The sequence below is a fragment of the Rhinoraja longicauda genome, chromosome 37 (genome assembly GCF_053455715.1).
Source record: "Rhinoraja longicauda isolate Sanriku21f chromosome 37, sRhiLon1.1, whole genome shotgun sequence".
NCBI classification, from domain to species: Eukaryota; Metazoa; Chordata; class Chondrichthyes; order Rajiformes; family Arhynchobatidae; genus Rhinoraja; species Rhinoraja longicauda.
In genome coordinates, this window is record NC_135989.1 from 7,481,492 (window position 1) to 7,498,777 (window position 17,286).

The 17,286-nt window shown below is 50.3% G+C and overlaps 1 protein-coding gene across 1 annotated transcript in view; it reads right to left on the reverse strand.

Moving 5' to 3' along the window:
• The window catches only part of LOC144610628 (SWI/SNF-related matrix-associated actin-dependent regulator of chromatin subfamily A member 4-like), a 111,589-nt gene that overhangs the window by 51,299 nt on the left and 43,004 nt on the right, over positions 1–17,286 (reverse strand). The window contains 6 exon segments of the mRNA XM_078429481.1: positions 1,349–1,499; positions 2,764–2,948; positions 11,264–11,323; positions 11,750–11,807; positions 13,745–13,875; positions 15,200–15,250. Coding sequence (XP_078285607.1) covers positions 1,349–1,499; positions 2,764–2,948; positions 11,264–11,323; positions 11,750–11,807; positions 13,745–13,875; positions 15,200–15,250 — 636 coding nt within the window.

The window sequence follows — 17,286 nt, forward strand, 5'->3', positions numbered from 1 at the left end:
AAATCTGTGGAATTCTCTGGCTCAGAAGGCAGTGGAGGCCAATTCTCTGAATGCATTCAAGAGAGAGCTAGATAGAGCTCTTAAGGACAGCGGAGTCAGGGGGTATGGGGAGAAGGCAGGAACGGGGTACTGATTGAGAATGATCAGCCATGATCACATTGAATGGCGGTGCTGACTCGAAGGGCCGAATGGGCTCCTCCTGCACCTATTGTCTATTGAGTCTGGTGAAGGTGAAGGCAGATAGGATCGTGGCATTTAAGAGGCTTTTCATAGGTTATAGGAACAGAATTAGGCCATTCCACCCATTGAGTCTGGTGAAGGTGAAGGCAGATAGGATAGTGGCATTTAAGAGGCTTTTCATAAGTTATAGGAACAGAATTAGGCCATTCCACCCATTGAGTCAACTCCGCCATTCAATCATGGCTGATCTATCTTTCCCTCTCAACAGATTCTACTGCCTTCCCCCATAGTGGCCTCATAACCCTTACTGATCAAGAACCTGTCAATCTCTGCCTTAAAAATACCCAATGACTTGGCCTCCACAGCCCTTCGTGGCAATACAGGTGACATTTCAGGTCGAGACCCATCTTCAGACCGATTCAAGAAGGGTTCCAACCGGAGATGTCGCCTGTCTATTTCCTCCACAGATGCTGCCTGACCTGCTGACTTCTTCCGGCACTGTATTTTGTTCAAGATTTCAGCATCAGCACTTCCTCAGCATCTCCAGCGATTTATTTCCTTTCTTGACACAAGGAACCGGAGAAGCCGAGATCTTCAGAAACAACCAACGTGCCGAGGAACTCAGTGATCAGGGAAATGAATCAGACGGCCCGTGGAGGGAAATGGATGGACGATGTTTCGGGTCGGGACCTTTCTTCTGACTCTCTTAACAGTGGAGAGAAAGCTGGAAAAGAGAGGCAAGGGTGGGGCAAAACCTGCTAAGTAAAGGGTGGACACAAAATGCTGGAGTAACTCAGCGGGTCAGGCAGCATCACTGGAGAGAAGGAATGGGTGACGTTTCGGTCGAGATCCTTCTTCAGAAGGATGACCCCGGAAGAAGGGTCTCGACCCGAAATGTCACCCATTCCTTTTCTCCAGTGATCCTGCCTGATCCGCTGAGTTACTCCAGCATTTTGTGTCTACCTTCGATTTAAACCAGCACCTGCAGTTTCTTCCTACACAAGGGCGGAGATGGTCTCAAAGTGCTGGGATGACCCCATTCTCCTGCCTTCTTCCCGTAACCCCTGGCACCCACACTGATCAAGATCGGTCAAACTGTGTCTTAAGAATACCCAACGTCTTGGCCCGCACAGCCGTGTTGAAAGCAAAGGGAGTGGCGCGCCCTTACCTGATATTGTTTCAGTAACCCGTTGACGAGCAGTGTGGACTGAATATCCACCCTCTCAGTCACTGCGTGCGCCACTGCGTAGTAGGACTGCAGGCCCCGGATACTGGAGAGCGGTGCGCTGTACTCATCATCCACATCCTGCTTGGCATTCCTGCACGAGGCAAAGAATCCCAGTCACCGCGCTGCGTCCAACAGAGGAAACACTTGGCGCCATCACTGCCGTGCGTTTCATCTTCCATTCGGTTCCAGATCAGTCCACTCTCACCCTGTTCCAGATTAGCCCACACATATACTGCCCCAAATAGTCCACCCACGCTGTTCTGGATCAGTGCACTGTTCCAGATCAGTCCACTCTCACCCTGTTCCAGATCAGCCCACACATATACTGTTCAAAACAGTCCACGCACGCTGTTCTAGATCAGTCCACGCTCGTCCATTCTAGATCAGTCCGCTCCCACTCTGTTCTAGATCTGTCCACTCCCACCCTGTTCCAGATCAGCCCACACATATACTGTTCCAAATAGTCCACTCACGCAGTTCTAGATCAGTGCACTGTTCCAGATCAGCCCACTCCCACTCTGTTCTAGATCAGTCTACTCCCACCCTGTTGCAGATTAGCCCACATATAGTGTTCCAAACAATCCACCCACTCTGTTCTAGATCAGTCCACTTCCACCATGTTCTAGATCAGTCCACGCTCGCCCTGTTCTAGATCAGACCATTCCCACCCTGTTCCAGATAAGCCCCCACATACACTGTTCCAATCAGTGCACGCACGCTGTTCTAGACCAGGACACTCTCACCCTGTTCTAGATCAGTCCACTCTCACCCTGTTCTAGATCAGTCCACACATATACTTTTCCAAATAGTCCACGCACGCCGTTCTAGATCAGTGCACTGTCCAGGTCAGTCCGCTCTCACCCTGTTCCAGATTAGCCCACACATATACTGTTCCAGATCAGCCCACCCACGCTGTTCTAGATCAGCCCACTCCCATCCTGTTCCAGATCAGCCCACACATATACTGTTCCAAATAGTCCCCTCACCCTGTTCTAGATCAGTGCATTTTTCCAGATCAGTCCACTCTCACCCGGTTACAGACCAGCCCACTCCCACCGTGTTCTAGATGAGCACACCCTGATCCCATTCCTGATTACTCCCCATGCCGATATCTGCGGCCGGTACAGAACCCTGACAGAGCACACCATCAGATTCAGGAACAGCTTCTTCCCCTGTGTAATCAGGCATCTGAGCGGTTCTTCCATAAACCAGGCTACTGTCCGCTTCATCCCCACCCCATTGTGGACAGTGGACATTGGACATTGAGCTGATGCGCTATGATGCTGCACCTCCATCTTGTTTCTGCCCGAGCCGGTTGCCACTCGCTCTCCCCCTGCCCTCGATGCTGCACTTACTCGATGATCTGCCTGGCGTTCATCTCATACACCTCCTCGCTGTCCGGATCTGGAATCTTCTTCTTCTCCTCGGGATCAGAAGGCAACGCCTCGGGAGCAGAAGGCAACGCCAAGGGAGCAGAAGGCAACGCCAAGGGAGCAGAAGGCAACGCCGAGGTAGCGGGCTGCTCCTCCTGTTCCTCTTCCTGAACGCAAAGCAGAGACATCAACGGATGAGAGCATTCACCCCCGACAGGTACCCGTCCAGCGCAAGCAGCGACGCTCACCGTTCCCATTCAGCACAGCTTTAGTTTAGTTTAGTTTAGAGATTCAGCGCGGAAACAGGCCCTTCAGCCCACTGGGTCCACGCCGACCGGCGATCCCCGCACACTTACACTATCCTACACACACACTAAGGACGATTTTACATTTATACCAAGCCAATTAGCCTACAAACCAGTAGGTCTTTGGAGTCTGGGGGGAAACTGAAGATCTTGGAGAAAACCCACGCAGGTCACGGGGACAAACTCCGTAACTACAGCACCCGTAGTCAGGATCGAACCTGGGTCTCTGGCGCTGTGAGGCAGTAACTCTACTTTTGCGCCCAGTGAAAGTGTTTAATTTACTGATTCGATTAATGCCCGTGCATTCTTACCCTTTTGGGTGAGCGAGCCTTATTGATAAACGACTACAGTCTGAAGGCAAGTCCCTGCAGGGACTTGAAGCTGAAGGATCGGCCAACACATGTCCGTGATGGCAGATCACAGAGTAAGTGCGGCAAACTGAGATGTGGTACAAACAAAACGTGCAGAAAGGAACTGCAGATGCAGGTTTACACTGAAGATTGACACAAAAAGCTGGAGTAACTCAGCGGGACAGGCAGCATCCCTGAAAAATTGGACTAGGTGACGTTTTGGGTTGGGACCCTTCTTCAGAATCGTTATCATCTACCCCACAGCCAACAATGGTCCCTTGTGGGCTCTACCGTTCATTGATTATCGTTGATTTTTGCATATCTTTCATTCATTTGTTCCATTTATCTTCGAAATCTCTCGGTTCCCTCTCCCCTGAATCTCAGTCTGAGGAAGGGCCTCGACCCTAAATGTCACCTATTTCTTTTCCCCAGAGAAGCTGCCTGCCCCGCTGAGATTTTGTGTCTCTCTGGGATGTGGTACAATGCCCAGTCAGAGGCAGAATGCTCAGGCAGGGCGAGGAAAGAACTGGTTTATGAACGAACAGACGGAGACTGTCCTGGAACACAACTAAGGAAGCGTAATAGAAACATAGAAAATAGGTGCAGGTGGAGGCCATTTGGCCTTTCAAGCCAGCACCGCCATTCATAGTGATCATGGCTGATCATCCACAATCAGTAACCCGTGCCTGCCTTCTCCCCATATCCCTTGAGTCCACTAGCCCCTTGAGCTCTATCGAACTCTCCTTTAAATTCATCCGGTGAATTGGCCTCCATGCCCTCTGTGGTAGAGAATTCCATAAATTCACAAATCTTGGTGAAAAAGTTTTTTCTCACCTTAGTTTTAAATGGCCTCCTCTTTATTCATAGACTGTGGCCCCTGGTTCTGGACTCCCCCAACATTGGGAACATTTTTCCTGCATCTAGCTTGTCCAATCCTTTCATAATTGTATGCATTTCTATAAGATCCCCTCTCATCCTTCTAAACTCCAGTGAATACATCCCAGTCTTTCCAATCTTTCCCGATATGACAGTCCTGCCATCCCGGGGATTAACCTGGTGAATCTATGCTGCATTGCCTCAATAGCAAGACTGGGCTTGCGGGATCTGTTTCCCGAATTTAGGGCCGGGAGATTCTGGATCAGGATGGGAAGGAGCTTTTCTATGACAGATGTGCGGCAAAAAAAACACAAAGTGCTGGAGGAACTCAGCGGGTCAGAGGCGGCATCTATGGAGGGAATGGATGGGCGATATTTTGGGTTGCGAAACGTCTACATGATCTTATAGAAACTTACAAAATTCTTAAGGGGTTGGACAGGCTAGATGCAGGAAGATTGTTCCCGATGTTGGGGAAGTCCAGAACAAGGGGTCACAGTTTAAGGATAAGGGGGAAGTCTTTTAGGACCGAGATGAGAACGTTTTTTTTTAACACAGAGAGTGGTGAATCTGTGGAATTCTCTGCCACAGAAGGTAGTTGAGGCCAGTTCATTGGCTATATTTAAGAGGGAGTTAGATGTGGCCCTTGTGGCTAAAGGGATCAGGGGGTATGGAGAGAAGGCAGGTACGGGATACTGAGTTGGATGATCAGCCATGATCATATTGAATGGCGGTGCAGGCTCGAAGGGCCGAATGGCCTACTCCTGCACCTATTTTCTATGTTTCTATCCTCAGACAGAAATGTTGGGGGACTGTTCTTGGACATAAAGGGAGGGATCATTCTGGAATTGGATGGGAGGTGCTCTGTTCTAGAACAGGAATATGGACCCGGGGGGGGGGGGGGGGTGGGGGGGGGGGTTCTAGAACAGGAACGTGGAAGGGCTCTGTTCTAGAACAGGAATAAGGGGGCCTGACTTTCTGTCCTGGGCCTCTGTCCACTCTCCATCCACGACACAGTGGATGTGCAGCAGAGTGGTAAAGCTGCTGCCATACAGCGCCAGAGACCCGGATTCGATCCTGATTATGGGTGCTGTCTGTACGGAGTTTATACATTCTCCCTGTGGGTTTTCTCCCGGTGTTCTGGTTTCCTCCAAAGACATACAGGTTTGTAGGTGAATTGCCTTGGGATAATTGTAAATTGTCCCGTGTGTGTGTGTGTTTAGGATAGTGTACAGGTTGGTCGGCTCGGATGGGTGGGCTTTTGGGCCCTGTTACGTGCTGTATCTCTAAACTAAACTTGTTGAGGTTGGATAGGTCACGCTTCGGGTCGGGACCCGGCACTTTGTATTCTGCTTAGGATTCCAGCATCTGCAGTCGTCAGGATTCCAGCATCTGCAGTCTCTGTCTCTCTGTCTCTCTGTCTCTCTGTCTCTGTCTCTGTCTCTGTCTCTCTCTCTCTCTGTCTCTCTCTCTGTCTCTCTCTATCTCTCTCTCTCTCTCTCTCTCTCTCTCTCTCTCTCTCTCTCTCTCTCTCTCTCTCTCTCTCTCTCTCTCTCTCTCTCTCTCTCTCTCTCTCTCTCTATCTCTATCTCTATCTCTCTATCTCTCTCTCTATCTCTATCTCTCTCTATCTCTATCTCTATCTCTCTATCTCTCTCTCTATCTCTATCTCTCTCTATCTCTATCTCTATCTCTCTCTATCTCTAACTCTCTCTCGTCTCCATTTTGGGAATCTAACCAGCGCTATAATGGGGTTAATTAGAATCACAAAGCACACAGACCAATTCGCCCCTACCAGGACCACACTACCCACTTAGTGCCACTCTTTTCTCACGGCTTTCCCCACGCCCACGGGAATTTAACCACTTCCTTTTGGAAAACAGCATTAGTTGCCAGCTTCTTCTTGTTTAGAAAGACAATTCCAGATGGTAACAACACAGCCTGCCTGATCCGCTGAGTGACTCCAACATTTTGTGTCTATCTTCAGTGTAAATCAGCATCTGCAGTTCCTTCCTGCACGTAACAAACATCTCCCCATCTTTGATCTCCGAGGACATTGATTGATAGAAGGCACAACATATGGGTGGTCACGGTGGCGCAGCGGTAGAGTTGCTGCCTTACAGCGAATGCAGCGCCAGAGACCCGGGTTCCATCCCGACTACGGGTGCTATCTGTACGGAGTTTGTACGTTCTCCCCGTGACCTGCTTGGGTTTTCTCCGAGATCTTCGGTTTCCTCCCACACTCCAAAGACGTACAGGTATGTAGGTTAATTGGCTGGGCAAATGTAAAAATTGTCCCTAGTGTGTTGTAGGATAGTGTTAATGTGCGGGGATCGCTGGTCGGCGCGGACCCGGTGGGCCGAAAGGGCCTGTTTCCGCGCTGTGTCTGTATCTCTAAACTAAACCTAGCCAAAGGGCCTGATGCTCTACATGCCACTCCCTACCTGCAGTACCTACACTCCCTCCCTCCCTACCTACCAATTAGTGCCCTACCTGCACCAAAACACCATCCTGGAAAGTTTCCAGTCAGGTTTCAGAGCCCACCACAGCATAGAGTCTGCCTTGTTGAAGGTACACAACGACCTGCTTCTCGCCATCGACACCGGCGACTGTGCAATCCTGCTCCTTCTCGACCTCAGCGCAGCGTTCGATACAGTGGACCACACCATCCTTATTGACCGTCTCCGGTACGCGGTTGGCATTGATGGCACTGCCCTGAGCTGGTTCGCTTCGTACCTCAAAGATAGGAGTTTCGTCATCAACATAGGCAGTTATTCCTCTGCTCCAGCTAGCCTCTCCTGCGGAGTTCCACAAGGCTCCATCCTAGGCCCCATTCTCTTCTCTCTATACATGCTCCCCCTTGGCCAAATCATTCAAAGGCACGGCATTTCTTTCCACTGCTATGCCGATGACACTCAGCTTTACCTCCCCCTGAAACCCAACAACCAGTCAAATTTAAACAGCCTCTTACACTGCCTTGAGGACATAAAATGTTGGATGGCACAGAACTTCCTCCAATTAAATGAGAGCAAGTCTGAGGTCATCCTATTCGGCCCCCCCGACTCCATCAAATTGATAACAGGCAGTCTTGGAAGTCTATCCTGCCTAGTCAAACCGCATGTCAAAAACCTCGGCATGATATTTGACTCTGCATTAAAATTTGATAAGCAAGTCAACGCTGTGGTAAAAGCCAGCTTCTTCCAACTTCGAACCATAGCTAAAATCAAACCTTTCCTCCAATTCGACGACACAGAAAAAATCATTCACGCTTTCATTTCCTCCCGCCTAGACTACTGCAACTCCCTATACACTGGGATCAGCCAATCTTCCCTGTCCCGCCTGCAACTGGTCCAAAACGCCGCAGCGAGACTCCTGACGGGTACCCGTAAAAGGGACCACATCACCCCGATTCTGGCCTCTCTCCACTGGCTCCCTGTACGGTACAGAATCAACTTCAAGCTCCTCCTATTCACGTATAAAGCCCTAAATGGACCCTCCTCCCCTACATCAAAAATCTTCTAACCCCCCTCTCTAACTCCAGGTCCCTCAGGTCGGCCGACTTGGGGCTACTCACTATCCCGCGGTCTAGGCTTAAGCTCAGGGGTGACCGCGCTTTTGCGGTTGCAGCTCCTAGACTGTGGAACAGCATCCCTCTCCCCATCAGAACTGCCCCCTCCATCGACTCCTTTAAGTCCAGGCTCAAAACCTATTTCTACTCCCTAGCGTTTGAGGCTCATTGAGGAGGCGCTGTGAACTGTTTGCATGCTACTGTATGTTTCTTTTTTTTTCCATTGGAACCTAATCAGATGTACAGCACTTTGGTCAACGTGGGTTGTTTTTAAATGTGCTATACAAATAAAATTGACTTGACTTGACTTGACTACACACGGGACAATTTACAGGGGCAATTAACGCCTTTTGGCTCACAGAGTCTACTCTGACCATCAATCTACCTTTCATACGAGATCTAGGTTGTCCCCCTTTTTCATCCACTCCCTGCACACGAGGGGCAATTTACAGAGGCTGATTAATCTGCAAACCCACACATCTTTGGGATGTGGGTGGAAACCGGAGCACCGAGAGGAAACCCACGCAGTCACAGGGAGAACTTGCAAACTCCACACAGGCAGCACACGAGGCCAGGATCAAACCTGGGTCTCTCGTGCTGTGAGGCAGCAACTCTACCACTGCGCCACCCAGCTTCTTGTCCTTGATGTCCATTAATGTCCTTGAGGCTGTGGATACCACAGACAATGCCAGCATTCATCCCTCAGCCCTCTTTGCCCCTAACTGATTAGAGGGGTATGAGTGAAGCGCATTAGATGGTTCGCTGACTGTGTCTGGAGGACAAATTTCTTCAGAGGACATTAAAGTATCTGCCCATATCATGTAGTGTAAGAAAATAGCTGCAGATGCTGGTACAAATCGAAGGTATTTATTTCACAAAATGCTGGAGTAACTCAGCAGGTCAGGCAGCATCTCAGGAGAGAAGGAATGGGTGACGTTTCGGGTCGAGACCCTTCTTCAGACTACCCATATCATGGTCAGTGTTACATAGACTAACATTTTACTTATTAAACACCAGATTGATTTACTTATTCAACTTTAAACTCTCTATAATTAAACTATAATTAAACAGGTTAATTAAACTCTCCAGTCAGATACAAACGTATGCTTCTGAAGTATGCTCCATGCCACATGTTGTTAGTCCAGTTAGTTAACCGTTATCTAAACCCACGTGTTTTAAACAAGTTAGTACCACGGGTTAGCTTAGACACAGGAGGGGGGAGTTCCGCAGGTCCCCGCTCCAAGTGTTACAGCGTTGTGTCAGCAACTTACAAATTCTCCGCTGTTAAGGAATTAGTTTGTGAATTCTGTAACTAAGACACAAAACTATGTCTCTACCGGCAGGTTAATTGTCCGTTCCGAGTTAACACGTTTCAGCAGAAGTCTTCAAAAGGCTCATGAGCGGATGGGAGGTGGGGACATTGAATAAAAACACAGCCTTTCCAATATTGTTGGTCATTGTGTGCCTGTATCTCCTGCTTCATTACTTCAGCACAGAGTCCAGGAAGCAGCAATTGTGGAACGAGAAATAAATGCCTTCTTTACTACCGATTCAATTTGCAAATTAACTTTTTGGGAATCCTGCACCAGCACTCCCAAGTCCCTTTGCACCTCTGAATCCTGAATTCTCTCCCCATTTAGAAAATAGTCTACGTCTTTATTCCTACTACCAAAATGCACGACTCCACACTTTGCTGCACTGTATCCCATCTGCTACTTCTCTGTCCACTCTCCCAACCAGTCCAAGTCCTTCTGCAGAGTCCCTGCTTTCTCTACACTACCTGCTACTCTACCTATCTTGGTATCGTCTGCAAACGTAGCCACAAAATCTTCAGTCCCCTCATCCAAATCATTAATATCTGCAGTTTCTTGTGCATATAACTGGCAAAGGCTATTACAAATGGATAGTTTCACACGTGGGTAGACTTTGGAGACATGGAGCGGAAACAGGTCTTTCAGCCCACCGAGTCCACGCCGACCAGCGATTACCCCATACACTAACACTATCCTACACACTAGGGACAATTTTACCAAAGCCAATTAACCTACAAACCTGAAGCCAATTAACCTACAAACCTGCACGTCTTTGGAGTGTGGATGAAAATGGGAGCATCCGGAGAAAACCCATGCGGTCACGGGGAGAACGTACAAACTCCATACAGACAGCACCCGTAGTCAGGATCGAACCCGGGTCTCTGGGACTGCAACAGAGTACTATGTTTACATATCTGTGGTGCTGCAGTTTAGGGCGGCACAGTGATGCAGCGGTAGAGTTGCTGCCTCACAGCGCCAGAGACCTGGGTTCCATCCTGACTACGGGTACTGTCTGTAAGAAGTTTGTACGTTCTCCCCGTGACTGCGTGGGTTTTCCCCGGTTTCCTCCCACACTCCAAAGACAAACAGGTATGTAGGTTAATTTGGCTTTGGTAAAAATTGTAAATTGTTCCCCAGCGTGCAGGGCAGTGTTAGTGAACAAGCATCGCTGGTCGGCGTGGACTCAGTGGGCGAAGGGCCTGTTTCCGCATTGTATCTCTAAACTACATTAAAGTAAGAATTTCATTGTTCCGTTTCGGGATGTATGAATGAAACACTCTTATAGAAAATAGACAATAGACAATAGGTGCAGGAGTAGGCCATACGGCCCTTCGAGCCAGCACCGCCATTCAATGTGATCATTGCTGATCATTCTCATTCAGTACCCCGTTCCTGCCCTCTCCCCATACCCCCTGACTCCGCTATCCTTAAGAGCTCTATCTAGCTCTCTCTTGAAAGCATCCAGAGAATTGGCCTCCACTGCCTTCTGAGGCAGTGAATTCCACAGATTTACAACCCTCTGACTGAAAACGTTTTTCCTCATCTCCGATCTAAATGGCCTACCCCTTATTCTTAAACTGTGGCCCCTTGTTCTGGACTCCCCCACCTTTGGGAACATGTTTCCTGCCTCTAACGTGTCCAACCCCTTAATAATCTTATACGTTTCGATAAGGTCCCCTCTCATCCTTCTAAATTCCAGTGTACACAAGCCTAGCCGCTCCAGTCTTTCAACATACGACAGTCCCGCCATTCCGGGAATTAACCTAGTAAACCTAAGCTGCACGCCCTCAATAGCAAGAATGTCCTTCCTCAAATTTAGAGTCCAAAACTGCACACAGTACTCCAGGTGCGGTCTCACTAGGGCCCTGTGCAACTGGCGCTTGACTTGACACTAGAGGCACACGGCTGTGTTTGTGCTGTGTGGCTCCAGTACCCCCCTCTCTGCAAGCCCTTTTGTAAGCAGGGGAGCACGAAAGAGTTTTGCGTTCCCTTGTCCGAGGGGCAGGTTCATCCCATGCGTTCACGAGCCAGGCGAAGACTCCCGGAACCGTACACTTGTTCTAACGAGCTTACCAGCAGTTCCAAACGAGACCGGTCCTCCAACAGGATTAGCGGCCCGTAGTCTGTCGTGTCCTGACGTGATTTTAAAGACAGTTCATGAAACAAAAAATAAAAGCACGGCATGCAAAAATAACAGTGTTCAGGTAGGTGGTGGGCAGCAGGCAGCCACTCCTCCCTCTCCTCTGCTCCAGCATGTCAAATGCTCACAGTGTAACACTACACTGGGTGACTTTCACATGCCGCTGTGATGGTACGATGTGAGATTACAACCACTGCTTTATTACTGAGCAGGTTAAAAATTGTGGCCAAGGGCTTGTTTATTTTTAAAAGGTAAGCAGAGTCAAAAGACTGGAAGATGAATCTGTGTGTGTGTATGTGGAGCAACTGGGATTGACTCCCCGCTAAAGGGCTCTCTTAGTGCACAGCCCCGCCAGTTTGTACGCTATACCCAGGGCTCCTTCTCACCACAGTCTGCCCCTCGTTCTACTTTGCACTCACCTCTTCCTCCTCCTCAGACCCAGTGTCTTCACTGTCGGAGCGGGGGGCCACCTCGTACCTGCTCGGAAGAGAAGGGGGAACAATGAGAGGCAGAGCAGCGGGCAGGGGGGAAGGGGTTGAGGGGAGCGCAAGTTGGGACAACAGTAACAGGCAGAGGAGCGAGCTGGGGGAAGGGGATTTCAAGTACGCTCTCGTCATTTTGTCCGGATTAAAGGAAGTGCCAGACCACCAGTGGCTGGAAACTTCGTCTGGACTTGTTTTTGAAAGGCTGAGGAATTGAGGGATTTAGGGAGATGAGACCAACCTTTTGGGGGTAGGGTTGCCAACTATCTCACTCCCAAATAAGGGACAAGGTGACGTCACCGCCCCGCGCGACCTCACCCAGCCAGCGGCCACATGCTCCCGCTCCACCAATGGCAGCCGCTCGGGACGGAAGGCGGGTTGCTACGCAACCTCCGTTAGGCAGCGCCCGGGCCTCAGGACCTACACTGTCCGGGCCTACAGCATCCCCCCGGGCCTAATGCGGGGCAAGGGTGGTCCCATAAGGGACAAAACAATTTAGCCCAAAATACGGGATACGGCAGTTGGCAACCCTATTTGGGAGAAAGATTTCATTGGCACCTGAGGGGTGACTTTTTCACACAAAGGGTGGTGGGTGTATGGAACGAGCTGCCAGAGCAGGTAGTTGAGAATGGGACTATCACATCATTTAAAAAACATTTGGACAGGTACATGGATAGGATGGGTTTAGAGGGATATCGGCCAAACGCAGTCAGGTGGGACTAGTGTAGATGGGACGTGTTCGTCGCTGTTGCCGTTGGGTCTAAAGGTCTGTTTCTACGCTGTATGACTGGATAACAGTGCGTGGCACAGTGGCACAGCGGTAGAGTTGCTGCCACACAGCGCCAGAGACCCAGATTCGACCCTGACTACGGGTGCTGTCTGCATGGAGTTTGTACGTTCCCCCTGTGACCTGCGTGGGTTTTCTCCGAGACCTTCGGTTTCCTCCTACGCTCCAAAGACATACAGGTTTGTAGGTTAATTGGCTTGGTATAAATGTAAATTGTCCCTTGGGTGTGTAGGATAGTGTTAGCGTGCGGGGATCGCTGGGCGGCGCAGACTTGGTGAGCCGAAGGGCATGTTTCCGCTCTGTATCTCTAAACTAAACTCCATGACCAGTGTAGATCAACCATAGTGTGTAGGAAGGAACTGCAAGAGCTGATTTAAATCGAAGATAGACACAAAATGCTGGAGTAACTTAGCGGGTCTGGCAGCATCTCTGGAGAGAAGGAATGGGTGACATTTCGGGATGAGACCCTTCTTCAGTCGAAAGAACGTCACCCATTCCTTCTCTGCAGAGATAGACAATAGACAATAGGTGCAGGAGGAGGCCATTCAGCCCTTCGAGCCAGCACCACCATTCAACGTGATCATGTCTGATCATTCTCAATCAGTACCCCGTTCCTGCCTTCTCCCCATACCCCCTGACTCCGCTATCCTTAAGAGCTCTATCTAGCTCTCTCTTGAATGCATGCAGAGAATTGGCCTCCACTGCCTTCTGAGGCAGAGAATTCCACAGATTCACAACTCTCTGACAGAAAAAGTTTTTCCTCATCTCCATTCTAAATGGCCTACCCCTTATTCTTAAACTGTGGCCCCTTGTTCTGGACTCCACCAACATTGGGAACATGTTTCCTGCCTCTAACGTGTCCAACCCCTTAATAATCTTATACGTTTCGATAAGATCTCCTCTCATCCTTCTAAATTCCAGTGTATACAAGGCTCCAGTCTCTCAACGTACGACAGATGCTGCCTGACCCGCTGAGTTACTCCAGTCTACCTTCGATCATAACACAACAGGCCGTTTGGCTAGGTGCGAGCTTCCATCCAGCATTTCACTACGGCTCATGAAGGCGACAATAATAATTGAGTGGAGTGCTAGGACGGAAGGGCTGAGAGGCCTTTCAAAGTGGAGAGGTTTCCTCGTGCACTCACCCAGGGTTCATTTCCAACCAGGTGTCCAGCTGTCCGGCCTTGGGGGCCTCGGCGCCAGACAGGATGCGGCCGCTCTCCAGGTGGATCACCTTCACCGGCAGGTCACTCATCTGGCTCGTCTCGTCCAGCAGCTGAAGGGGTCGGACAGATCCCAGTGACTGGAGCTCCCCGTCCCTCCGTTCTCCCACCGCACCCCCCCCCCCCCCCCCCTCAGTTCCACGTTTTCATAGAAACATAGAAAATAGGTGCAGGAGGAGGCCATTTGGCCCTTCGAGCCTGTACGCACCGCCATTCATTGTGATCATGGCTGATCATCCACAATCAGTAACCCGTGCCTGCCTTCTCCCCATATCCCTAGAGCCCCTAGAGCTCTATCTAACTCTTTTAAATTCATCCAGTGAATCGGCCTCCACTGCCTTCTGCGGCAGAGAATTCCACAAATTCACAACTCTCTGGGTGAAAAAGGTTTTTTCTCACCACAGTTTTAAATGGCCTCCCCTTTATTCTTAGACTGTGGGCCCTGGTTCTGGACTCGCCCAACATTGGGAACATTTTTCTTGCACCTAGCTTGCCCGGTCCTTTTATAATTTTATGTCCTCACAGGTTCTATCCCTACGCTGGAGCATTTCACAGCATGGAAACGCAGGCCCTTCGGCCCACCGAGTCCATGCCGACCATCGATAACCCGCGAAGCCGCAGAGTTGGCCCGCCGCGGCCTACAGGGGGAGCTGTGGAGCAAGTTCCCCCGGCATCAGACAGCGAGCCAAGCCGGGCCCTGCTCATCCGCCCACGGAAGGCCAGGGACCGGGAGGGTGGAGCTGGCAACGATGGCCGACGCGATGGGCGAGGCCGGGAGGAGAGGAGAGGGGGCTGGGGTCTGGCCTACAGCACCCTCGAGGGAGGCTCCCACCCCCCGGGGAACAAAGGTGGACGGGCGAGGAGGGGAGAGGGCCATGGGTTCGCTGGTCGACCCAAGGGAAGGTGACGGCTGGAGGCCCTGCAGCAGCCTGGGGCTCGCCTGGAACGGGCACCGCTCAGAACAACCGGAGATGCTCCCCGACTTACGATGCTTCGACTTACGATGCTTCGACTTACGATGCTTCGACTTACGAGGCTTCGACTTTACAATGGTGTAAACGCTGGGCAACGGCAGCTAGCCACATGATCAGGTGTATTAAATGCATTTCGACGCACGATATTTTCGGTTTACGATGGGTTTATCGGAACGGAACGCCATTGTAAGTTGAGGAGCACCTGTAGAGGAGGCCTGGACTGCACTTGGAACATGGCGCCTCTTGCATGCGGGATCAGTGGACTACGTCTGTCCACTTGCTCATCAGGGATGTGCTTGGGTATGGCAATACTCTACTCGACTGCTTGTCAGTGACGTATTTCACTGTGTTTGTGCAGGTGACCATAAAAGCAGCGTTGACCCATTGTTCCCCATTCACTCACCTCGCCGTCAGGACCGACTACTGAGCCCAGGCCATCCACGTTCTCCTGCTTCTGTTGAGACAAGGGAAGGACTTAGACGGGGCAGCAGTGGGGACGCGAGCCACGGTCACAAGAGTGTGGGTGGCAACCGCCACCTGGGTCCACACAAGGCATGGGCACCACCACAGCACATGGTGACCCCATGTCGGAGAGGGTCTTTAGGGTCACGTCTCTGCTCCACAAGGTCCACGTTATCTCAGCGAAGCGCAGAAACCCGCTCGCTCTCCCCTCTCCTGACTCTGAGTGAACAGGACCATGGCGGAGTGGAGGAAGAGTGCAAGGTTGTACATTAAATGATGAGAGGCATAGACAGGATAGACAGTCAGAGCCTTTATCCCCAGGGTGGAGGTTTGGTTTAATTTGGTTTTGTTGAGTTTACTAATATGTGTCTCGACCCAAAACGTCACCCATTCCTTCTCTCCTGAGATACTGCCTGACCTGAGATGCTGAGTTACTCCAGCATTTTGTGAATAAATACATTTGATTTGTACCAGCATCTGCAGTTATTTTCTTACACTTAAGGTACACTGAAAAGCTTTTTAGTTTAGTTTAGAGATACACCGCAGAACCAGGCACTTTTGGCCCACTAGGACCGCGCCGACCAGCGATCCCCGCACACTAACACTATCCTACACCCACTAGGGACAATTTTTACATTTGCCAAGCCAATTAACCTACAAACCTGTACGTCTTTGGAGTGTGGGAGGAAACCGAAGATCTCGGAGGAAACCCACGCAGGTCACGGGGAGAACGTACAAGCTCCGTACAGACGGGCGCCCGTTGTCGGGATCGAACCCCGGTCTCCGGCGCTGCATTCTCTGTAAGGCAGCAACTCTACCGCTGCGCCACCATGCACGCTTTTGTAGCGTGCCAACCAGTCAGCGGAAAGACAATACACGATCGCAATCGAACCGTACACAGTGTACAGATACATTATAAAGGGAATAACCTGAATAATATTCAGTACAAAATAAAGTCCAGTAAAGTTCGATTAAAGGTAGTCCGAGGGTCTCCAATGAGGTGGATAGTAACTGAGGAAGGGAGCAAGGGGGAGTAAGATTGTCAGTAGAGTAAGATTGTCAGCAGAGTCAGTGGAATAACCTGCTGAGTTACTCCAGCGTTTTGTGAATAAATACCTTAGATTTGTACCAGCATCTGCAGTTATTTTCTTACACAGATTGTCAGTAGATGTTATTTAAAATTAGAGAATTCAATGTTCTTACAACTGGGGTGTAAGCTGCCCAAGAGAAATACGATGTACCGTTCCTCCATTTTGTGTGTGGCCTCACTCTGACAATGGAGGAGGCCGACGACGGAGAGGTCAGTGTAGGAATGGGAAGGAGAGTTAAAATGGTTGGCAAATGGGAGATCGTTTGGGCCTAGTAACTAGATGTGAAGCGCGTTGGGAGGAGTGTGGCACGGTGGCGCAGCGTTAGAGTTACCACCTTACAGCTCCAGAGACCCAGGATCAATCCTGACTACGAGTTCTGTCTGTACGGAGTTTCCACGCTCTCCCTGTGACCACGTGGGTTTTCTCCGGGTGCTCCGGTTTCCTCCCACACTCCAAAGACGTACAGGTTTGTAGGCTAATTGGCTTGGTATAATTGTAACTTGTTGTTAGTGTGTGGGTTACTGTTAGGGTGCGGGGATCGCTGGTCGGCGCTGACTCGGTGGGCCGAAGGGCCTGTTTCTGCGCTGTATCTCTAAATCTAAAAAAAATCTAAAAACTGCAGATGCTGGTACAAATCGAAGGTATTTATTCACAAAATGCTGGAGTAACTCAGCTGGTCAGGCAGCATCTCAGGAGAGAAGGAACTTGTTGTTATTGTGTGGGTTAGTGTTAGGGTGCGGGGATCGCTGGTCGGCGTGGACTCGGTGGGCCCAAGAGCCTGTTGCCGCGTGGTATCTCGACAGTAAAGTCTGAGAATCTCGGTGGCTGGTACAGGTGTGGGTCAGGTGTGGAGGAAATGAACGGATAATGCTTCGGGTCGGGACCATCCATTACGCTTGGACTGGTGGTTGTGAAAGATACAACTAATGCAAGTCTT